This window comes from Girardinichthys multiradiatus, chromosome 19 (assembly GCF_021462225.1).
Source record: "Girardinichthys multiradiatus isolate DD_20200921_A chromosome 19, DD_fGirMul_XY1, whole genome shotgun sequence".
NCBI classification, from domain to species: Eukaryota; Metazoa; Chordata; class Actinopteri; order Cyprinodontiformes; family Goodeidae; genus Girardinichthys; species Girardinichthys multiradiatus.
In genome coordinates, this window is record NC_061811.1 from 11,300,879 (window position 1) to 11,326,678 (window position 25,800).

Here is a 25,800-nt window from a genome sequence, read left to right on the forward strand (position 1 = left end):
CTACCCTCCAATTTTCATTTCTAAAGGTCCAAAAGAAATGTCAAGATTGAAAAAGGGAAATGTTCTGTTAGACCAAGGAAGACGCCAAGGCATCAGGATGGAAAACTCAAAGTACTATGCTTTAAAAATAGAAAATGAACAAAATAAATTACAATTTCTTCACAAATTGCAAATGGGCACAAACAGGAGTCAATGTATGTTACCAAAGTGTAATAAATCAGCTGAAGGAAATGACATCCAGAAAAGCTGAACTAGAACCATCACTAATGCCAAAACAGGGGAGAACAATGTTTCAGTGGGTGAAAAAAGCACTTGTTAAGTGTGAATAATTGGATCCAGTTAGTTCAGGGATAAATCCTGAACCAGCTTTAGACCAGGAGCTCATGCTGGAATGTATATTTGGTACAATGCCGAAAGCAGCACATTTCCAAAGTTTTTAATAGTATTAGACCTTATTACTTCCACAGGAAATTCCCACATAAACATTTCTTTATTCCATCAATCCAAAGCAGTTTTGCTTGCTGATGACAGGATGATTAGGATGATAATACATGTGTCCACCAAGCAAAGAGTAATCAAACCTTTCTTTAGGAGAGGCTGTTTACCTTATGCATTCTCCAGCACTCTTGCATGGCCAGCATGTCCAGATCTCCATTAAAATAGATATTTAACGTGGAATCTGAAAAAAATGGTGCAAGAAAAGCTATGCAATACGAGAATGTGAGGATCTAATTGACAAAAGTATTATTTATGCCTCACACAATTCAAGTTGTCTGAATAGCTAGAGGATCTGATGGTACATGATCCCATCATTTATTCCTTTACTTAATCTGAAAGGAAATTGTAAGCTTAGCTTAATTACCACTTTTCAGCCATATTATAAATGTAATTATCACAGACCTTTACTCTCACTTTTATGTTTGTGACACCTATTTCTAGTTGGTCGCAAAGTGGGCTGCAATTACTTCCCTAATTCATGTTAATGCTTTGGTGTCTACTCCAATGATTCTGAGCTCTGGCAGTATAATTCCAACCCTTCCAATATAAGGGATTGAAGGTGCGGAGAAGTGTTGGAGCTGGAGTTCATATTCATCACAGGTCGCTCACATAACAGTGGGAAGACCGATAGAAGATGAATTGGTGAAGTAAGGCAATAAATAACATTTTATGACTGAGCAGCTCTTGAAAAATGGGGATGAATAGAATGCTGGAAAAATAAAAGGAATTGAGCTGAGATAATTTATGTCTTTGTGTGGGCCTTTGGAATAAGAGGAAAGTGGAGAAGCCTAGTGCATTAGCTGAGTTAAAAGACTGTGTGCAGATGTTTCGTGAATATGAATTGAACCTGTTTGTCTTGTACAGTTTCTTGAGATGACTTTTGACTTGGTACTATATAAATAAACTGAACTGAAATGACTCAGTTGCCTTAAAATCAAACAAGCTTTCAGCTCCTGGCAAACACTGCTTAGTGTTTGTAATGTATATCAGCAACTCTCTGTACATTTTGTGTCCAATTTACTGCACCAGATTCTGAAAGGAAGCAGCTAAAGGTCAAGTTTCCCTAAGGTATTTGGTATTTGGTTCCAGCCATGACCTTCAGCGTGTGCTGCAGTGGTTCACAATCAAGTGTGAAGGGGCTGGATTGTTGTAGGGAAAAATTTCCCTCCTCATATTGTACTCCAATCTTGGATACGGTTAAGTTGACAGATGCATGAACAAATCTGGCTTGTTTGAAAGCATTGAAAGACAAAGTCTCTTTTCTCTAAAAGGAATATGTCATGTAGTTGACCATGCACTCCTCTATACACCTAAATATTCTAGAGTCACATTTGAGTCCATCTGTCCGACAGGTAACGTTTTGCCCAAACTAGGTCATCAACAGGACAATAATCACAAACACAGCAGCAGAATTAGAAGAAGAATTAAGGTGCTGCAATGGCCCATGCCAAAGTCCAGACCGCAGCCATATTGAACTAGTACAGCAGGACCTATAGAGAACTGTGCGTAGTAATGGTACATGGTCTGCATTTGTATAGCGCCCAGAGACTCCAAAGCACTTTAAACTACAGTCATCCACCCATTCACACACAACGTGGTAAACAACAGTGTACCTACAGCTGCCCTGGGGCAGACTGACAGAAGCGAGGCTGCTGTAGAATCAACGCCACCCGGCCCTCTGACCATCATCAGCAGAAAGCACATCCAGAAAGCATTGTCTGCACACCTCAATGAACTGAAGCAATGTTGGAAAGAAGAGTGGGTCAAAATCTTACAATGATGACAGACTGATGCATTTATGCAGAAAATACCTACTGAGAGTAAGTATTCTTCAACCTGCAGGGCTTCTGTACAATTTGGATCCAGAGAGAAATATACATTTTTTTAGTATCTTGATGCATAAACCTTCTAAATCAAAAAAAAAAGAAAGTTATTTTCCATTCACATGACTCTAAGCAGTGAAATGCTAATTCCTCACAGGCTGCAAAGGAAATTTTCAACTGGAGCAGGTAATTGTTGGAATAGGATGAGGTGGGACAACTGGTCACATTTAAGCAGAATGGCAGGCAATCAGAGCGATTGCCAGGGTGACATAGAGTCTATTTTCCTCTTCACTGACCTTTATATGTGTTCTGCTGTGAGCTGGATCCTTCATTGATCTACCAACCTAAAGACTAATCATCAGCACCAAGTGCATCCATGAAGTTGCAGAGCAGCTCCTCCTTCCTGGCTGTAGGGCTGATACGGCTTAATGTCATTAACTTGTTCTCGCAGATATGTGAGGTTGATGAAGGAGAAGCTGATGTGTCCTGGTTTATCTCTGTGTAAAGCAGGTCCTGAATGAGCTGCGTTAATGTGCTGCTGATAAACGGAGGATAATGTGCATGTTGTCCTTCACCTTGTTGGTCTTCCTCAGCCGTTGTTTGTGTAATCTTTGCCCTTTTGCTGTTCCAACCCACATAAATCTGAAGCAGGAGGTAAAATAAAAAGCAGGAGAGCAGGAAATAGAGAATGTGTGGTTGTGGGTGGGGGTGGAACTGGCGTTCTTCTGTTGGTGGGGGAAAAAACAGCCATGCATCACAGCGGACAGGTCATTTGAACAGTGCAATGCTGCGTCTAAGGGTTTAGGAGATTAGAGAGGCTAATAATTTCTGAGGGCCATGCTTTATGTTAATGTGACAGGCTTCGCTATATATTTCTGCTGAGGCGCCGTCTTTGTTGCTCTTAATTTTCCTTTAATGGAACTTTTGTGTTTGTTTCAACAGCCGGTTCACAGGTTTTACCGGCTTTGGAATTACCTTGCTTTCTGAAACAGAGGTCGTCCTCTAATTATTTCTCCTAGATATAAGCAAGGGCATCGCTGGTACACAAAGTGTAGCAGAAACTGAGGACAGAATTAGCAGATCTGGACTCATTATCACAGTTTTACATTCTATTTATGCAATTCTTACTAGCAAAAGACATAAACTGAAATTATCCTACTTACATTTCCAAAAAACAACCAAAATGCTTCTGGAAAATATGATGCATTAAGATTAATGTCTGGGAAACCTTCACAAATTAGGCTTTTATGACTGATGATTTTCCATGAAAAGGAGATGAAGCACTTTTATAAAAGCTTAATTAGTTTGCTGGTCTAAATAATTAAAACTTCCTCTCAGAGATAGTAAGGCAGTTATGGTGCTAAACTTTTAAAGTTTTGTTAGACAGTTGTCTTGTTACTTCGTAAAATGACATGCACTGAGGCTGCAAGTTGTGCCCAGCTGATAAGCTGAGAAAAAAACATGAATGCACAGTAAACATCTGAATTATTCTCCAAGAATTTTCTTGTGGTGCAACATAGAAGATAGTAGTGGTTTGTGCTTTTCTAGGCTGCGGTAATAAAGAAAAAGCCTGGTCAGTAATCAGATTTCGTCACGATTGACATAAAGCTCCGAATGTTCTGAATGGTTATACTGGGATATTTGTCACACACCAACAGCTGAACTGATGCAGTTCCACACATAGAACAAACTTTTAAAAGACAACCTTTTATACTTAACTCAAAATGTACATCTTGCAACCACTTTTTATCATGTTGCCTCTGAAATGACTACATAAACCCAGAGGGGAGACACACATAGGCAGACTCCCAAGGTGAAAGCAGTTCCAGCCTATCTGTTGAAGCAGGTAATAAAATGTCTAAGATAAAGGCTAATGCCCATTACTTTAGAAATGTGGAAGTAATGCCTTTATACAATAAGGACACCCTGAGAGCTCAATCCAGACATTAAGTGAGTAAACATGTCTTGTTTGACAGTGTAACCAGGCTTCACACATGTTATTTAAGAAGTCTTAGTACATCCAAATGCACAGAACTGTGCAGGTAAACCCAGATTAAAGTTACTCAAGTTGTAATGGCATTAACGACACACATTGGCACAATTGAGTGATGCAACATCCTGCAAAGGCCTTGAACCATTTTTTCCTCTTCTAACATTTTCAATTTCTAGCATTACAATAAACATTTTGATTACTACAGAAGATGCAGAAAAACAAACAAGCTTTAAAGTGAGTTTGCTATCACATACAGGTCTATGTGGTCTGTAATGTCATGCAGAGCGGAGAGCAGGTTGATGGGTCCTTTCATGTAGACAAAATAATATTCAGCTTTCCCACTTTATTCCCTTAGGCAGAGAAGCTGTGAAAGGCCTTCCTGGCTGCAGCCATCAAAGCTGACTTTCAAAAATCGCATTTGAGTTGTGTCACAAGGATGAAGACATCATACAAACATACCCCTAGAACATACCTCCGCTAAGATAGAACAGCACCTGCACAATCATACTGTATCTGTGTCTCATCTTTCTTTTTATACTGTGAGCTGTAAAACAAGTTGGAGTTTGGAATATTTCTTCACGTTTAGAAAATGAAGTTTTCAAAATTCAAGGGGAAACTTAAGTTGTATCTGAGGTGGCTGAGAATTAGTGAGCACCTAGACAAATTAATATATAATAATGTCTGTACCAAGTTACTTTTTCTGTAAGGAATACAAATGTTTAAGATTGCTTAGTTTGTATAAACCAGTCTGTAAATGCAAAATCTAACAAAATACTATTTTGTTATGTGTTTTTGTGTTCATGGTGTTTACCCTATTCTTGGGAGAGTTGCTGTAGGATTATACAGGTCCTTCTCAAAATATTAGCATATTGTGAGATAAAGTTAATTATTTTCCATAATGTAATGATGAAAATTTAACATTCATATATTTTAGATTCATTGCACACTAACTGAAATATTTCAGGTCTTTTATTGTCTTAATATGGATGATTGTGGCATACAGCTCATGAAAACCCAAAATTTCTATCTCACAAAATTAGCATATTTCATCCGACCAAAAAAAGAAAAGTGTTTTTAATACAAAAAACGTCAACCTTCAAATAATCATGTACAGTTATGCACTCAATACTTGGTCGGGAATCCTTTTGCAGAAATGACTGCTTCAATGCGGCGTGGCATGGAGGCAATCAGCCTGTGGCACTGCTGAGGTCTTATGGAGGCCCAGGATGCTTCGATAGCGGCCTTTAGCTCATCCAGAGTGTTGGGTCTTGAGTCTCTCAACGTTCTCTTCACAATATCCCACAGATTCTCTATGGGGTTCAGGTCAGTAGAGTTGGCAGGCCAATTGAGCACAGTGATACCATGGTCAGTAAACCATTTACCAGTGGTTTTGGCACTGTGAGCAGGTGCCAGGTCGTGCTGAAAAATGAAATCTTCATTTCCATAAAGCTTTTCAGCAGATGGAAGCATGAAGTGCTCCAAAATCTCCTGATAGCTAGCTGCATTGACCCTGCCCTTGATAAAACACAGTGGACCAACACCAGCAGCTGACACGGCACCCCAGACCATCACTAACTGTGGGTACTTGACACTGGACTTCTGGCATTTTGGCATTTCCTTCTCCCCAGTCTTCCTCCAGACTCTGGCACCTTGATTTCCGAATGACATGCAGAATTTGCTTTCATCCGAAAAAAAGTACTTTGGACCACTGAGCAACAGTCCTGTGCTGCTTCTCTGTAGCCCAGGTCAGGCGCTTCTGCCACTGTTTCTGGTTCAAAAGTGGCTTGACCTGGGGAATGCGGCACCTGTAGCCCATTTCCTGCACACGCCTGTGCACGGTGGCTCTGGATGTTTCTACTCCAGACTCCGTCCACTGCTTCAGCAGGTCCCCCAAGGTCTGGAATCGGCCCTTCTCCACAATCTTCCTCAGGGTCCGGTCACCTCTTCTCGTTGTGCAGCGTTTTCTGCCACACTTTTTCCTTCCCACAGAATTCCCACTGAGGTGCCTTGATACAGCACTCTGGGAACAGCCTATTCGTTCAGAAATTTCTTTCTGTGTCTTACCCTCTTGCTTGAGGGTGTCAATAGTGGCCTTCTGGACAGCAGTCAGGTCGGCAGTCTTACCCATGATTGGGGTTTTGAGTGATGAACCAGGCTGGGAGCTTTAAAGGCCTCAGGAATCTTTTGCAGGTGTTTAGAGTTAACTCGTTGATTCAGATGATTAGGTTCATAGCTCGTTTAGAGACCCTTTTAATGATATGCTAATTTTGTGAGATAGGAATTTAGGGTTTTCATGAGCTGTATGCCAAAATCATCCGTATTAAGACAATAAAAAACCTGAAATATTTAAGTTAGTGTGCCATGAATCTAAAATATATTAATGTAAAATTTTCATCATTACATTATGGAAAATAATTTACTTTATCACAATATGCTAATATTTTGAGAAGGACCTGTATATGCTTGCAACATTTAGTAAATTTGCATAATTTTGTGAAGAAATGCCAAACTGCTTTACAGCAGCAATAGAGCTAAATGTGTAAGTTCGCTCTGGGTACTCCAGCTTCTTCCCTAAGTCCAAAAAACATGATGGTTAGTTGGTTATTGCCCTTATGCCTGATTCACTCAGAAAGATAATTATGAAGATTTCTGACCCGATAGTTCCCTTCCAACAATCTTAAGGACATCTCTTTTTTTTTTTTGATGGCTCTAAAGAAAATCTTATGAGATATTCCTGCTGTGTGTGGCATATCAAGAGTGTTCTAGTCTGCTCAGAAGAATGTCGAGATTGCTCCGACTTTACTCGTACTCGTACTCATCGTCTTCCGCTTTTCCGGGACCGGGTCGCGGGGGCAGCAGACTCAGCAGAGACACCCAGATGTTCCTCTCCCCAGACACCTCCTCCAGCTCCTCCGGGGGGAGCCCTAGGCGTTCCCAGGCCAGCCGAGAGACATTCCCTGCAGCATGTCCTGGGCCGTCCCCTGGGCCTCCTCCTGGTGGGACGTGCCTGGAACACCTCCCAAGGAAGCCATCTAGGAGGCATCTGGTATAGAAGCCCGAGCCGCCTCAACTGGCTCCTCTCGATGTGGAGGAGCAGCAGCTCTACTCCGAGCCATCCCAGAGATGGCCAAGCTCCTCGTTCTTTCGGTCATGACCCAAAGTTTATGGCCATAGGTGAGGGTAGGAACGTAGACCGACCAGTAAATCGAAAGCATAGCTTTTCGGCTCAGCTCTCTCTTCACCACAACGGACCGGCACAGCGCCCCCATTACTGTGGCAGCCGCACCGATCCATCTGTCGATCTCCCATTCTATTCCCCTGTAGTTGGAACTCACCCTCCGGTCACCCTTTTTATGAGGTGGGACCACCACCCCAGTCTGCCAGTCCAGAGGCACTGTCCCCATCCGCCATGCAGTGTTGAAGAGGCATGTCAACCATGACAGCTCCACAACATCCAGAGACTTGAGGTACTCAGGGTGGATCTCATCCACCCCCGAGGCCCTGCCACCGCAGAGTTTTTTAACCACCTCGGTGACTTCAGCCCGGGTGATGAAAGTGTCTAACCCCGAGTCCCCAGCCTCTGTTTCCACCAAGGAATGTGTGATGACAGGATTGAGGAGATCCTCGAAGTACTTCTTCCACCGCCCGATGTCCCCAGTCGAGGTCAGCAGCCTCCCACCCCCTTTAAATTTGGGATATTCAACATAGTGGATTTTCTTGGCCCGATTTCCATGCATGTGGGGTGTTCCAAAAGGACAAACAAGCATGCAGGCTGTTGAACGTGATGTGTAGCCAATCAGAAAAAGTGGTGATGAAAACATGGAGGTAAATCAAAAATACAAAAGACAAAACAACTGCCTTGGTGCACCAGAAATGTATTCACATTTATTTCAACTGTAATTAACCAGATAGTCTCAATGAAATATCAGAACAGAAACTATCTCAACACAGTTTTTAACAACAAACAAACATGGACTCACATTTGAGTTCAGACTACATTATGTCTCATTTTGTGAGATTTCTGACATCCGTGAGTGAAATCTGTTTGTGTGTGGTGTGTTGTGCTTGCCGTGTGGCTGTACACCACACACTGTAGCACCAAACTTGTTATGTCAGAACATGACTCAGAACATGACTCCTGGTTGCGTTCTTTGCTGTTTTATGTATAATCAGACGAAAATTGTTTTGTGACTTGATCAAGTGTGTGTTAAACATGCACACAAAGTGAAACAGGATTATCCCTGTGATCAGTGGAATATTTTCCAATTTTTACCGACAGATGAGGAATCAAGATGAATATGGCTGAAGAATTTAAATTTTAAGTCACCACTGAAAGCCCACCGTGTGTGTATTATTACTTCATCGTTGTAAAGCTCATGGATGAAAATTTTGACCCGACATCTGTATTGACCACCAGTACCACACAGTACTGGTCGGTCAGTGTCATCTGTGACCGACCACCAGAAGAAGCTTCTGGTAAGTGTCTGCTAAGAAAGTGTTTTTTGGTATGTTCCACTAGGATGACACCTTGGAAGACCCAGGAGATGAGTTGGACAGATGACTTTGTTTCCAGTTATTTAGTTTTTGGAGTCATTGTCTGGCTTGTTTCAATAAAAAGCTGTATGCCTAAAGTTCACCTGAGAACTAACATTTATTCTGTTTGTCACATTTACAAAATTTTGAATCTTAAACATATCCAAATCTGTTCCTCAGCAACACTGTGAGATCATTCTAATTTGTGTACAGATTATAAGTATTTTCTAGTAATTAAGAAGTGCATTATTTTTTGGCTTGTATTGTTGTATCGCAGTTAGGTTGGTCACTAAATGCAACAATTAGCAAATTCTACTAGATTATCCTCTTTGCAAATGAAATATAGTTAATTTTGGTGCATTGTCATTCTTAAATTAAAGTTTCAATTTCAAATGGATTTATTCTAAAAAATGTCTGTTAAAATTCCTACATTTAAAGACGAAAATAACATACTCTATGATGCGGCTTCAGTTTGAAGCTCTTTTGAACTCTGATGCTTTGTGAGAACCAAACAGATGGGTATTATAAAATAAGTTCTCCAATATATTTATACTAAGATGTATACAATATCGCCCTGTGATGGACTAGCAACCTGTCCAAGGTGCACCTGCCTTTCTCCCATTGGTTGAAATGCATTTATACATTTCCCGAAAATAATCACTTCCGTTTTATCCTCTGTTTGCTCTCTGAGGATAATTGTATCCAATATTTTTAAAATTCCGTCCCAGAGTAAACAAACTCTGCTTTTGTAGTTTTGTTCCGAGTTCCCCAGCTCGTCTTTCCATCCTGGATTTGTTGTGTCCACATTTCCTGCATCCTTGCAGCCTCTCTTTCACCTTTATTTTACCTCTGTTGTTTCTCTCAGCAGCTCCTCAACAGCCGTCCAACCCCTCCTCCTCTTTTCTCCTCTCCACACTACGCTCCCTCTCTTTCATCCTGTGGCAGCTATGGGATCCAGTTCATTGCTGTTCCCTTCGTTAAACAGACAGAGTGTCCAGACTGAGCGCATACATCAAATGAAGGTCCTAGATGGATATAGACGACTGCAAACAGAAAAGGACTTTTACTGTCACTGAGATATGGTGCTTTAGAGGATATTTTAATCTTTTTGGACTTAAAAAGAGGAAGAAACAAGAGAAACATAATAAAGTAAATAGTTCAGTGGATTTAAAGAGTTCAGGTTTACGAATGGGTTGCTCATTTTGTGATTTATTTTCCAAGGATTCCTCAAGATGTCTTTTTAAGAGTGAATGGAGAAATGAGGTGAGAATAGTGAAGCACATTTGGAGTGTCCAGTCAGGAGCACCAGCGAACCCACTGCTTTCATACAGAGGAGGATGGAGGATGTATTGATCCATCTTTTATGGTCCATTATTGTATGCTTCAGAACAACACATACTTTTTCTCAGGTGGATTCTTCTTTTTCTTTCACTGACCAAGTTCAACCAACTCTAACATGATGTGTCGGGAGTGTTTGGAATTACTGGTGATCCATCGACTCCCGATCTGCTCTATTTGCTTCAACATGAGATTATTTCACTTCAGTATCCTGCCGTGTGTGACTGTTTGAATATTCATCATCATGTGCCCCATTGGTGCTCTACTTTTACGAAGTTCTAAGAAGAGGAGTTCATGCCAAAATCCTGGACTGATTGTTCTTTACCAGATTGCTTGGATTTGGTGGCTCATTCTGGGATGTCATGCTGCATCTGCAAAGCAGAGCTCATCCCCTAACCACAGACCTCAGTTGGCAACAGACTCATTCCATCAACAGCTATATGTGGGGAGGCATCGCGCCTCTCAGACTACATCCATATACGGCTTTCCAGCAACTCTGAAGGGTGCTCATGGTGAGTGGTAAAACATCAAGGAGAAAATCTAATGAAATGTTGCTACACAAATATTTTTTGTTAATGCAATCAAACATAGTGAAGTTATTGGAATGCCTTGGCTTGAATATAAGAAAGTAGTTGCACACACATCAGCAGATGAAGGTGCAGGGAGAGCTTGCAAGATCTCCTTCTTAAAGTCTAATCTGTCTTGGCTTCAATAAATATAAAATATCTGGCTCTTTGGGGTTTAACTCTTGTTTTTGAGAAAGAAAGATATTCAAAAGCTGCTTTGTTTTATTTGTTTGTTTGTGTAAGCTGATGTATGCTCCAGGACAGACTTATTTTAATATTGTTTTTGCTAAATGATTAAGTTTTCTTAAAGGATGTCTTAATTTTTATTCTCCCAGAGGTTTGACTAGTTGTAGTCCACTTTGCTCTCCTTTAATACCTACTACAAAGTTTTACATGAGGGGCAGCTGATGAGCAGCAAAAACCCAAAGTTATTTTATTCTTTCACTTTCCTTTTTTTTTCATCTGACCAAACTAGTCCTTGATTAATTGGATCCTGTATGCCAAATTATACTTTTCTTTTCTTTTTCACACCTAAAAACTAAGTTTTCTGTTCATCAGCACTGTTTGCCTCAAGCAGCATATAAATCTTGACATATTGAACATATTGAAACATATTGCGCTATAATTGTGGTATGGTACAAGCAAATATGCTGTTTTATTTCTCTTTTGATTAAATCATAATTTTAAGAAAGAGAATACCTAAACTTTCCTAGAGATTGAGTAAGTTCTTCAACGTCCTTTGAGTGATAACAGATGGCTGGAGAGTCTCATCACCACTTTAAGGCACCCAGGGGCAAGATTAATAAGATTGTTTGCCTTCTATATTTATGGGTTGGAGTTACAGTTAAGCTTGGGAGTATGTATGTATACCGGTGGCTCTGGCCTGAGTTAGTCCAATAATCGAAACCATTTGGAGTAGACAGTCAAAGGCAGTTTATGGGCCAACAGGTCATTCAAGGTGTTGCTTCAGTTTAGTTTGTTTATTAGCAGTTCAAGTAGTTTGTCTTGTTTAATTTTGGACATATAATCAGTTGTGGATTCCAGAGTTCAATTTTCACTAGAGAGCCTCTCACAAGAAGAGTTCAGCCAAGGACTATTGGCCCTTGGTGTTTAATTCAAATATATAGGATTTGTAGTTACGTGACCAACATTTTTGTTTAAATTGGACTACCAGTAGACAACATAATGCCATGAGTTTAGAAGGTGGCCAATACACAAGGGAGGGGTAAACAGACTGGCAAATTGGTTAGGTCTAGGGAAGGTTTTCAGCAGAATATGGACCAAAGAAACTAGCTATGTTCCAGACAAAGAGCTAGAAGGTAGATAACACACAGGGTTATTCAGATTGATGAAACTAAGAATAGCAAAGTACAAGAAGAAATACTCAGACAAGACCTATTTATATATCATGTTTTTAAATCCTTCCTTTTCACACATAAATCATTCAGTTGTGGTCTATATAAAGTGGAACTGCAATGCTTTGGTCTGAATTCCTTGATATTCTATCTCCACATGTTGATCTTTTACCTGTGTTCTGAAATGCATCTGAGAGCAACTCGTTTTGGAGCGGTCTCTTTAAATGCTACTGATGCACCTCACACCCCACACCCCTGGAGGTCAAGGAGTGTTCCACTTTAACCCATTTTGTAGGTTGTTACCAGATACAATTACCTAGCGGTGCAGAAACATGATAAACAAAACAATTCAAAACTGTTGATGTAATGATTATATTCAAAACATGCAGAACGGTTCTGTCCTCAAGGAGCTAAAAGCAGCACACGCCGCTATCATAAGCAGAAAGCACGATACTACTGCTATCAACACAATGGCGAGGATGTCATATCAACACACAATAAACTCATGTCTAAAATAAAGTTTGTTGTCATTTTTTGGTAAGCATGTCAGCTTACAGCTTTGCTGTGTTCGTCGTTTCCATAGACAGAAAGAACTGACCCCTTAATCAGATGAAGTCTTTCAGCAGATCCTTTTTGATTCTGATAGAGGTTGCTGAAGGGATTCCTCCTTGAAGTGGGGGAAATAGAAAATTTCCTCACTGCTGTGGGAACATTTCTATGAAAAATAACATTTAACCAGGCGGTGTAATGAATTGTGTAAGTTAATATACCCAACAACCGAACATTTAGACTTATCCAGCTTAGGCATACTTGAGTTTGAAGAACAAAATCTCAGCAAGAAATAAAAATGGCGGATACGTGAAATTGATCAGCCAGAAGTCCATGACCTTATTTAGCTCTTCCGCTCAAAAAACGTAATAGAGGATAGAGAAAACTGAAAATATGACCCAAACAGAAAATAAAGATATCTTTGCAACACCTGGAGAGACTAAATTAAATGTTTCTGAATTCCTACATACTCCAAGTACACAACAAAATATATTTAAGGGCTAAAAATTTGGATTTTGCATGATATGTCATCTTTAAGGGGACCACAGAGTGTATAACTATGATCTTGCTTTCAGTGGTTGCCTCCAGCAGGGCTGGAGCAAAGGTCGTCTAGTTTGGAAAGCTCAGGGTCTTATCTTTGCTTTTTTAAGATGAGTCACTCTCATCCAAGGGAGACCTGTACTAGGGCCACTGGTCTGGACACCTCCCTTAATGTGTTTTCTGGGCGCATCCCACTGGAAGGAGACGAGCCAAAGCTAGCAGGCATATTTGAACAAATTGTATGTGTCTACCAATTTGTCCATTCTGGTGAATCAATCCGGAACAGACATCCTTAACTAGGACAAAGATCACATTTGGTGGTAAGATTAAACACCAAGTTTTGATAGGCTTTTATATTTTTGTATTTTGAGTTTCCATGCATGGATTTTTTGTGATTCTGACATCAGGCAGAGTAGAATATATTTTAGGGTTTCATTTTCTAAAACATGTTATGTTGATCCTGTTTTCACTAAAGATTTTCTTTTCATGCAGAACCGTAGTATATCCACCATAGTAGAATGTTATTTTGAAGCTTCTTATGAAATCCTCTGGAACCTTCTTCTGAGTATTTAGGTATTGAGTTTGAAAATTGCAGCTCTAAGCAAATCTCTTGAGTAGTTTATAAAAAATCCCTCACATCATTAGCCTTACTCTGTAGTCTTTGTTGATGTGCAAACACACATCAACAAACACGTTCTAGCAGAAAGCTGTATCCACTTATCAACATCATTACTTTTCCTCTGCTTGGTCTCTCTGACCGTGAGTTTAAAACAATAGGCTCACAGTAAATATTTCATTGTGCAGAGAATCCCCAGGGATAAAGACAACAATAACCACATTTCTTTCCCTAGGTCTCCAGGTGAGCAGTTGAATAAACAAAAACAGGATTATTTGGTAAGGCACTTAAAGTCGCCTCCCCCATAAAGTATTAGCATGTTCTGTTAGGGGTAAATAAAAGTTGTTTCTTCTTGTTCTTCAGCAGGCATAGAGGCGACTGCAGTGTTAACAGGTCACTTATTTGTAAAGCAGTTTGTGAAGAGCAGTAAGGGCTTTTGGGAATTGGGGTCTTCTGGCTCAGGCAACAAAGTGCTTTTGTGATGAGCATTATCAGCCCAGAATCGTCTTATCTGCCTGGGCTTGCTCATTAGCATTAGCTAACCTCTGTGTTTGTGCACACATGTGTCAGATTGTGTATTTTTTGTTTGCACAGGAACTGTCAAATAAGGGGACATACAGAAAATTGGTGTGTATTAACAAACAACCTCAGTGCATTATCTGAACACAAATGTCATGCTCTAACCACAGTTGGTCCAAGTGGTTTATTAGAATTTTCATGTACATTCACATATAAATAAGTTTCTCATAATAATAAGAGTGGTCAAACGAGATATTAAAACTATCAAAACAGTTATTTGTGGTATTTACTAAATTTTTTATTGAATAAAACAACCTGTATTAAAGAGGTCAAATCTACTTCAGTGTTCTCAATATTTACATTACTATGTCTTGTTTTACCTTCTGTTTTAAACACAGCCACCAGTATTCCTGCATTTAGGCAAAATCTAGGTAGAGTTTGCTCTTACTCTTTTCTTTTTTGTGTCTGCTCAATTGATACAACTGTATTTTGGTGGCTGTTGCCATAAACCTTGATGACAACCCCTACAAGACCTATTAATTAGGATATTTGTGATCTCATTTGGACAGCTCCGGCAAAATAAATAAGCAGCATGTTTAAATAGAATAACCTGTGGATTGATTTTATGTATATTGGCCAGTCATTTACCTTTTCTGTTATGGCTAATGATTTATAAATTCTAATTATCTTTCTGTTCCCCTCAGCTGGAACCACATACATCTTTGGCAAAGGGGGAGGTCTCATTACGTTCAACTGGCCAGCTAATGAGAGACCGAGCACCAGAACCGACAGACTGACCGTTGGCTTCAGCACATCCCTAAAAGATGGCATCCTGGTCAGAATTGATAGCGCGCCTGGTCTAGGGGACTACCTTATGCTGCACATAGTGAGTACTCATAAATATTCATCCACTCTTCCTTGATTTGGTCTCATCTGGTGTCCTGGCATGCAAAAGTTTGGATTATTCCAGCCCATTACTAAAACTAATGATGACATTATATCTTGTTATGCAAGTTACAGTAGGAGTCATCTGTCTCTTTTTTCCTATGTTGACAGGGATTATTTCTGAATTATTCATGATATTTCTGGTTAAGAATAGTTTCAGAAATGTTCCAAAAATACTATAGATGCAATAGCATTTGAACATAAGGATTTATTCTTAGCATTAACATTTTCCTTGTTTCATCAGCTACAACTCAAGCCCAAAGCAGGATTCATCCACTTCCTTGCTTTAGACCGAGAAAGGTGTTGCTTTCATAAATTCGAAACTGACGCAGACATAATGAACCTCTGTCTGTTCACATTTCAGTTGCAAAACAATCCAATATGTTGTATCAGTAAATATAAAAACTGCCATACATTTTAGATGTACTCCATGCTGAACACTTCACACGAGATCAAAATGTATTCAGTTCGTTATATTGTTTGTATTTCTACACAAATAAAGAGAAGACGTACCTACTTCCCAGCACCTTAACAATGGTATTTTGTTATTTTAGGAACAAGGGAAGATTGGAGTGACCTTCAACATTGGAACTGAGGACATCAGTGTTCAAGAAAGCAGCACCCCAGTGAATGATGGGAAGTATCATGTGGTTCGTTTCACCAGGAATGGTGGCAATGCTACCCTGCAGGTGGATAACTGGTCAATCAATGAGCATTTCCCAACAGGTACAACAATAATGGTTCATTCTCGACTATATAACAAATTGTTTAAAGAGCTCTGATGAGGCGATGGGGTCATGTTGTTGTGCCGCAGCTGGAAAAAGTCACTGGACAGCATCTGCTTCAGAAATCATCATATTTATATTTATATCATCATATTTACCAAAATCATTGCCATCACAAGATGAGGTAACGCACAGACATGTGTATAGGGATAATTGAGACTTGTTTAAGGAGGTTCCAAATAGACTGTCCTTCTGCTCCAGTATTGTTCTCAATTTAATGTCAACCCCTAAACTCTGTGTCCATGCATTCAATGGTCTTTCTCTTTTTGTTCTGACTGAATCAACAGTTAGCTGATCAGTTAACTAAATTTGTCTATGGGTTGGACCTCTGAACAGAGCCATTGATAAAACCTCTGAGATTATGATCTTTTCTGTGAACACTGTAGCATTTTTTCTTCTTGAATCCATTGAAAAAAATCTTGTTTAATGTGAGAGAATGTCTAAGCTGAACTTTGAGAAGACAGTTCAGAAAATCTGTCTTTAATTTTTAATGAGAGCTCATGCTGCCCAGTCACCTGTGTATCATGGTTAGTGTGATCCTATGAAGAGTTTTTAAAACCCCAAACCTGCAGTTCAATAACATCTTGCTTTTTTCTGTTACCCAGGGTTCATCCCATGATAACCTTAACTAATATATATATATATATATATATATATATATATATATATATATATACATATATATATATATATATATATTAAGCCTGCCCTAAAATGTCAAAAAATAAGTGATCAAATATATACTGCTGTGTGTACATGTCATTTGACTAAATATGCGTTACAACGCATATGTTCAGTATCAGCCTCTTATCACTGGTAACGACGCAGCTTTCCTCTCACTCATTCCCGTAGCTTCACAGTGCTTTAAACAGTGAGTTCAATAGCGACGCAAAAGTGCTGGGCTTTGCCCATCAGATGCGCAGCGTCTCTGGGGGTCTTTGGGGCAGTGGGATTGATTAGATGATCTGTCTGAGGCTGAATCCCTTTTTGATTGACAGCGAAATGAGCGAATCAGCAATCTAGAAATTGAACTTCCCCTCCATGACTTCTTTAGTAGAGAATGTGCATTTGATGTCATGGCAAATTCACTGTTTAGAAGATGCAGTGTTTGTGCACCCCCACAATTTTTTACTATTTTTAGAAGCAGGAGTATTATTCTGATACACTCCTGGCATCAGAGCATACTCTATGCTAATGTAGGGGTTCGTGGTGCAGCTATTAGTAATTAATGTGTGAGGAAGCAAACAAGGTCTAATTTAAATCTAATCTTCCAGCTAAAATGATTTAACCTGATGTAAAGTCTTCTTGAATTTTTCATGATTCTGATATCAATAAATGCCTTTATAAATGTCTTCTTAAACTTTAAAGGGAACAGCGACATTGAGCGCTATCAAACGGCCAATAAGAAAATTCCTTTCAAATATGTCAGACCAGTAGAAGAATGGCTACAAGAGAAAGGTAATTTATATTAAACATTTTCTGTGTGTGTGACCACTGTCCTGATGTTCCGTTCTATAAAATAGCAGTATTAAAAGCATGTCTTTGTTTCAGCTTTTAATACATATTTTTGTTTAGAATGCTCTAAAGCTATTCTGTGAGAATTGCTGATTTTGAAGTAATCACGAGTGTTCTCATTTACTTAAAAAAATTAGGCTTTTTTTGTGTTGAACATAAATATGAATGTATATTCATATAAAAAGCACAGTTTAAATATTAACAAGTAAACCAATAATTGTGAAATAAAGTATCACCCGCCTTAATGTAAAAGACAGCAGGATGTTTAGATGCTTTTATGCATAAAGTAATGCATGGTGATATGTTATCAGAAATGAAACACTACTTTAGTCAGACTGTTTACACCTCTAACAATTACACAAAAGTGTCCATGTAGTTGTTATCTTGTGTTTTTCTGCAATGCATTTACACAGGGCTCTAACTTCAAAATGTCAGTGATTTCAACCTTTTTGATCACTCAAGAAAGTTTAAAGCAACATCTAAATGTAAATTAAGACTCGAATTCCACCCAACAACATGAAGCTGGTTATTGCTGTACGAGAGAACAGACAGTACCTAACCTAAGAGATCAGACACTCCGCCCATCCATTCATTCATACTTGATTATCCTTACAAGGCCTGCAGGGGGGCTGAGGCCTATCTCTAGCAATCAATGGGCAAAAGGTGGGGTAAACTCACCATTTCCAGGCAACACAAAGACGAACATAACAAACAACCATTCACACACACACTCACTTCCAAAGGACAATATTAAGTAACCAAATATGCTTATATTTGGACTAATTGAGGAAGCCGAACTACTCAAAAAGAACCCACGTATGCCCAGGGAGAACATGCAAACTGCAAAGAGGACTTGAACTCAGAATCTTCTTGCTGCAAGGCAACATTGCAAATAACTGTGCCACTGCACAGCCTGCACTCAGACTAGCACACACCCTAACTGAATGAAAGATATTTGAGTGTGTAATTTCCAGATATACACAGTAGTGTGATATGTAAGCTCTATAAAACCCAGCCTGCTCTGTTGCCCATCATATATTCTTTTGTTCTGCTTTACTTTTCTGTGGTGGTTTGAGATACCTTACCTGGCAGGCTGTTAGATTATAACATTGATTTTGTCACAATTTTATTTATTTTACTGCATTGAGGTCAGACAATACAGGATCTATTAATGGCCATTATATTTTTTTAACTACATAAAATTAAAGTGATTAAGCCACTGTTGAGAAATCTATTTTTTTCCAGTAACTTACTGTCTTAATAAATAGAGACATACACAAGTATTTCAGCTTTGAGTTTGGTTTCATGGAAACTGTATAATTTTAGTGCTACTTATTTTATTAGTGTGATGCCTATTGAAAAGTGCTTCTTAATGATAATTTCTTACTGTGGATGTCTTCTCAAGGACGGAAGCTTACAATTTTCAACACTCAAGCAACAATCGCAGTTGGAGGTAGCGACCAAGGCCGACCTTTTCAGGGTCAGCTGTCGGGTCTTTATTACAACGGCCTTAAGGTTTTGAAAATGGCGGCTGAAGCCAACTTCAACATCAAGATCAACGGCAGTGTGAGGCTGGTGGGTGATGTGCCCATTGTGGCAGGTTCAGCAAGGACCACAGCCATGCCTCCAGAGATGTCAACCAATTTTGTTGAGATGACCACTATGATCTCCACAACAACCACACGGAAACACAGGCCCTCCTCAACAGTACAGGTGGGAATGCCATCCAAACGGTTTGTCATTGTTTTTTCCGTTTACCTATTATCCAAACTTTCCTGTAATCTTTCAAAATGGTCTGGATTAATAGTTCTCAAAGTTTTTGAAATGTCTGTCAGAATTTTTATGTAGAGCTTTTCACTTATTTTCAGTGCAGTTCTTTGAAGTAATAGTTTTCAGAGGAATCTTTGTTTTTTCTAAGCCACCTAACTCTGACCTGTGAATTATTCAGGCAAATAAATCAGTTTAACAGAGTGATTTTAACTGTAATATTATTATAAAAGAAGCAGAAAACATGGTTGCATCCACCTGACTAAAGCAATCATTTCAGTTGTACTGCACACAACCTACTGATTTATCCAAAATAGCATGTAAATAAATATATTTGTAGCATCAGTTTTAAACAATTACTCGATTTTAAGTAAGAATCGGACCTGAAACCAAATATTGATAAAAACTCACATCTTATTTAAGCTAACATTAGTTTCATTTAGCTTACCTTTTCCAAGCCTTTGTTTTGCTTACCATAGTTAAATTTTTCTGAGCTTTTCTTAATTTAGCCTAACATAATTTATTTTAGGTACTGATGTATATTGAAAAGTTTAAAATATTGCTTAGTTTTCTTAGCTAGTCTAGAATAGTTTACTTTATATATAGTTTAATAATCTTAGCTTATCTGAATTTCTCTTATACTACATAATTCAACTTATCTTATTTTAGCTAGCTGTAGCTTAGCATTGTTTATTGTTGCAATGAGTGGTGCGCAGAGGTATTTACGTTGCAGAGAGATGAAAATAAGTGAGTCTGTGAGTTTCTTCAGCCTCTATCAGGCATATTTATTGAAGAACTTTAACAAAGTTACATGTAAACCCTTTTGCTTACAGCGCCATTCTCTTCAGCAAAAGTAAAACGTAAAATCATGACATAATGACGTCGCACATGCGCACACCAGGAGTAACATACATGACAACAACAACAGGTGGCAGTATTGAAACATGTTGAGTAAGAGCGTTTACAATAGTAAAGTTTAACATTTATCATCTTTACCCTCAGCAACAGACCTGATTTCAACACCTGATCAAGACATGAGTTAGTGTGAAATTTATACATAATCCTAATTTAGAGGTAGATATTTAATTTATGTTAGATGAAACAGGCCTACCTGTTCTAAATGTTGGTCTAAGCTTAGACTTTACATAAATAATAAAAAATCAGTAAGCACCATATTAAGGTTTGGGAAATTCTACAAAAGCCTAAATGAAAACTCAAAGGAAGCTTCATTTGTTTTACTATGAATGAACCAATTTAATTATTTAATAAGAGCTAAAACTTGAGAGAATAGCAGTAAATATGATTACAGTTATCAGTGGCAAGCTGCAGGAACCTCAGGGTATTCAGCCCTAAGTGGTCCCAGAAACAAAAGCAATAATAATAATGAAATAAAAATAATACTTTTATAAAGCCACTTAATAAAAATGCATTAAAATAATTAGATGAAAACTTTATAATGTAATAATATAAATGAGCTTGATTCTGATTTTTCTGTCAGAGATCTTGGCCTTACTGAGATGTTGAAAAAAGCCAATGAGAAAGACGTGTCTGCAGCACCAGGCATAGCTCGGGGGTATTCCAGTGTCTATGTTTGAATACTTTCAGCCTTGAGCTGAATAGCATTGTCATAATTATATTTGGATTTGCAGTCAGTGGTCATTTTCTTCAAAAGTTTGAACATTCTAGCAGGCATAATGACAATTATTGTTAGAGACAGACCTGTCATGGTTTTTGCTGTTCATTGGCCATCTAGAACACTGACACGGCCAATGAGAGGCTACAAACTTGTATCAGATTAAATAAAACAGCAGAACCTGTTTAGTTGCTCGCAACACAGAGGTTGTGCAACACTGACAGAGTTTCTCTGAGGCAGATGAGGACTGGGGTTTAATATGTATTTGTAATAAAAAAGTCAATACTATTATAGCAATGACAATGAAACATTGACCAGTTACAAATGAAAGATTGTGGACTTCATTGTGCATCATGAAGTGGGCAGCTGTGTAGTTCATCCAGTAAAGCCATTGTGTAAGTAAATGTAAGGTCCTGAGTTTGAACCCAACGTACAGTGTATAACTCATCTATGATCATTTAGACATGTTTCAGATGTCCTTCAGTTAAAAAATACTCACTGGGTTTTCTTAGCTTATCTTGGCTTAGTTTAGTTTGACATAAAGGCAGCAAATAGTAAATCCATCAGCCTGACTTGTTATGAAGATGAAACAATGACCAATCATCTTTTTGTGTATTGTGTATTGTATTAATTTATTTGCTTCATTTTTATGTCTAGAAGCATTTGGGGACAATTTTTATCTTAAGATAACTGCTCAAAGTCATTGGTGAACATTGATTCTATGTAAACATAAAAAGCTTTTCAAAATTGTAACATGGCACAATTCATTATTTCATATTCATACCTGTAATAGTTTTTTTTTTGGGGGGGAACAATTAATCTTTCATTATACTTATTACTTTAATTACTCTAAACATCACTGAACATCAGCACAGTAGAGTCTCATCAGCTACAAACATATTTTTAACTAAAGACTTTCTGCATTACACTTTCCACGTCTAAATTAGTTTTCATTTGTGTGGTTTGGATTTTGTTTTGGATTGTATGACCTGGAGACAAAGTCAAAAAGACACTAAGATCTGTCATTGACAACAGAGGTCATAAGACAATGTCTAAACTTATCTGTTCACCCTGTTTGTTTTTTTCGGTTTTCTCCTCACTCTGGATGGGATTTGTGGAAGAAGCACCCAACAGATGACACTGGGTCTTCTGCAGAGTGTTCAAGTGACGACGAAGACCTGGAGGAGTGTGAAACGACCCATGCAGGTGGGCTAGGTTAGTTTGCATTTGCTTGCTTTCTTTGTGCTTTTACACTCATCTGCAGCAGAGGATCAGATGATCCTCAAAGCATCACGCCCCCCCATGGTTCTAGAAAGTGTAACTTAAGCACTTAGCAACATCAGTTGCTAAACAGCCAATATAGTAACAGGAACTTGTTGTAGGTAAAACCAGAGTTTTCAATAAAACTTGAGAAAATTGCAGGAGTTTAATTTAGTGTTATGAGCTACACTTGCACATGGGTTTTTTTTAAAGTGGTAAACATGGTTCCCAGATTACATACAAATGTTGGCAGCAGAGAGGAACAATAAGAGCTACAAAGTTTTCATACAAATCTGCCAAATTTGCATGGAGGCGAACCATGTTCTCTACACTGATGCTGCAAAATGTGTTTCATCATGTTTTAGATCATCGCTCCTGCAGTTCACCGCTCTTTTGATTTTCATTAAGAAAACAATATTTTCAATTTTGTTCATAGATAAAATGAGAACTGTCTCCAGATTAAATTTTTAGTCTTTTTTTGTTCTCATTTGTGTTTGTTTTTTTCATATTTAGAAGCTTGCTTTGGTAAATGTGATAGAGAACAGATATCATTGAATTTCTGTGTACAGGTTTTTCTTTCTTTGGGTCATACTTTTGCTCTTAGGTGTACTCATTATTCTGTCTTTTTAGTATCCAAATAGATTCAGGAATTTTGATAAGTTAATCAATTTGAAAAAAATTGGGAATCTCCCTATTTTTAAAAACACTAATTTAAGATGATTCAGAGTTAAGTTGGAGAGAAACTCAATATTTTTAAAGGCCTTTCAATGGAACAGTTAGATTGGAAAATCGGAACTATACACTTCTTGCAGAAAGCATAAAACTTTGTATGTAAAGACTTCCGTACTGGTAATGTTGTGGAACTCCTGAAAAATAGTGGGTCCGTTATGAATAATACATGGGGCAGCTCATACTTTTATGTAACCTGCAGGTGTCTTTCCTAGAACTTACATTTCCATAACTTTCCTGCAACTAATGGGTCACTTTCAAACAGGTTAAAAGTTACTTTGCCAGAACTCACTGGTTACCATCCAGTAACTTACAGGTTACGTTTGTGAATTTTTATGATAAGTTCAATTACATTTATGGAAAGGAAACATTGATAAAATATTTTAAAAGTAAATTCATGCCACTAAAAGGAACAGTTGTTGAGATATATGGTCATAAATTTCACTAAAAAGGCATTTCCAGACTACTCCTTTGTGATTTCGTTTCGGTCTTTTATGACGTCAAAGGGGAACCTCCGAACGTAAACTGACTGCTGCTACAATGGCCAGCAACACAGACAGCAGCAAAGAATCTGATATTTCTTTAGATATATTTCAGTCACTATCAGAGAAAGACGCAGCAGAGATAGAAGAAGAAAGTCACCTTTCATCAGATGGCAGAGCACAAGTGCTGCGGCGTGCGGACAACCATCTAATTCGGCCACTGGAGCACGGCCAGTGTCAATATGCATGAATCATACTGCACCACCAGGAAACAGAACGAGCACAACATCCGAATTTTCAAAATAATTCACAAAAAATTTACAAGATTTTGCTTTATTAATAAATACACATATATTTATATTTACACATGTATATATAAGCAGTTGTCAACATTACATCAATTAGATCAGTTACTGGGTTAACTATTCTAAACAGAGCAATTAAACATTAAATGCACCAAATTAAGCACATAATATAGCATGGCTGCACTCAGCCATCTGTACACATGCACACTTTTTTGCTTTCTGTAATAAGTGAAAAATCCTTCTGAAAAATTAACTGTAGTTGATCCGTTGTTTCATACGTTTATTTTTAGATCTGCATTGAAAACAATGCCAAACATTTTAGGTTGGCATGAAGTGGATCTACAGGATCTACATGGCTAAATAAATATTGGACAAATCCCAAAGAATTTGGTTGAGTGTGGTTCTGGTCATTTTTAGATTACCAAGATGTCTTGTGGTCAAGTCATATGTCAGTTAATTCTACAACTTTACTAAAGGTCAAAGGGTCATTCCCAAATGTTTTCAAAAAGACTGTGATCATGTGGTGTAAAAGGGGATTCAAACGGTGCTGTGAAGCCTGAGATCTATGGGGATTTGTGAAGAAAGATAAAGACAGGGCCCCAGTCATCCAGTCATGTGTTTACACAGAAATTCACACCATTCTAACCCTAACATCATGTTGGCGTTGATTGAAAGCTGCATGCTTTAGGTTTTTCTTATGTTTTTTACTTCAGTTGGAAAGTCAATGCTATTTCCTGGTGTTTTGTTGCCAAGATGTCATTCCCGTCTTTCCGCGAACTGTGCCAAAATGCATTCTTGTATTTATGGCCTCATCATATGTGGCACAACATTTGGTTGGTTATGACTGTTTCTTCACATCTCTTGGTGTATCGTGTGGCTTTGTGCCTTGCAGTTCCTCTGTTTTCAAGGATAAAATAACATTTTCATTATCATCTACAGTTTACTTGTCCACCCTGAACAGCTAGAGATCGACATTATCTTTCACACCTCCTAGTCTTCTGTCTCCCTGTCTCGCACTTATTTTAAACATAAATGTGAAAAAATGCTTTACCAAATTGAAATACTTCTGTTGAGAAGTCTTTAGATTACAAAATCTGTCTGTTCAAGGTGAATTTATTACTTGACTGCATGCTTTTTGATTGACCCACAACACCATGCACCTCCTCCATTTAACTCAGTTGTTTTATCTGCATTTGTGTTGAAGTTATGAGCTGTTTTTGCGGTCGCAGCATCATCAAATTGCCTGTTTAATCCCACACTTTTTATTTCAAAGTTGGACTGTATGTTTTTGTCTGGACAATTCATCAAGTGATTCTGTTCTCTGTTGTAAACCTTTCTGTCATTCTATCTGTTTAATTTCATAAGATGGCACCGACATGAGTCTTTAGATTATTTATGAACCACACATTTACAGCTTTTATAATTTCTTTGACACCTATGAGAAAATTTTGTCAAACGTGATTAGTGTTCAAGATAAATCTTGCTGTTCTAAAACTGTCACTCCTTGATAAAAATCAGTCATCTTGAATCTGGCAACATGTTTTTGGTCATACTATACTATGTATTTGACCAATTGGTGAACCTTAGGCTGGGTTTGGTGAATTGAACTTTCAGCCGAAGATGGTAAGGCAATCATTATGTGTGGAAAAAGAGATAAATGACAAAAATAAGGCAAGAAAAAAGACATAACTGACAAAGTAGCAGACTGAACATGTTTTGCCCTTCATTCAATATAATCACTGTGCAAAACAGTGGTGCCTCAAAAGAGACACGTATACTAGATGTGAAAGGATTGGAAATGGAGCCAACTCACCTTCACTTGTTTGAACACACAGCTTAAAAAAATTCCTGAAAAGACCTATTATTCAGGCACCTTAACTTACCATTGTAATGGTTGATTAAGAATTTGTGATTAACTGTAGCTGAACGAAGGCATAGTGAAAACTTACCAGGTTAAGAATAGCGGAGCTTTCCAGTTTCATTCGGGGCTACATGATCTTTGTTAAGGATGAGAATGATTGGTGTGTATGACAGCTTGGACATTTTAAA

General features: G+C 38.3%; 1 protein-coding gene across 1 annotated transcript in view; it reads left to right on the plus strand.

The window, feature by feature from the left end:
- Nucleotides 1-25,800, plus strand: part of nrxn3a (neurexin 3a) — a 195,252-nt gene that overhangs the window by 157,444 nt on the left and 12,008 nt on the right. Inside the window, 5 exon segments of the mRNA XM_047344991.1 lie at nt 15,035-15,216; nt 15,830-16,001; nt 17,429-17,518; nt 18,981-19,288; nt 22,100-22,181. Coding sequence (XP_047200947.1) covers nt 15,035-15,216; nt 15,830-16,001; nt 17,429-17,518; nt 18,981-19,288; nt 22,100-22,181 — 834 coding nt within the window.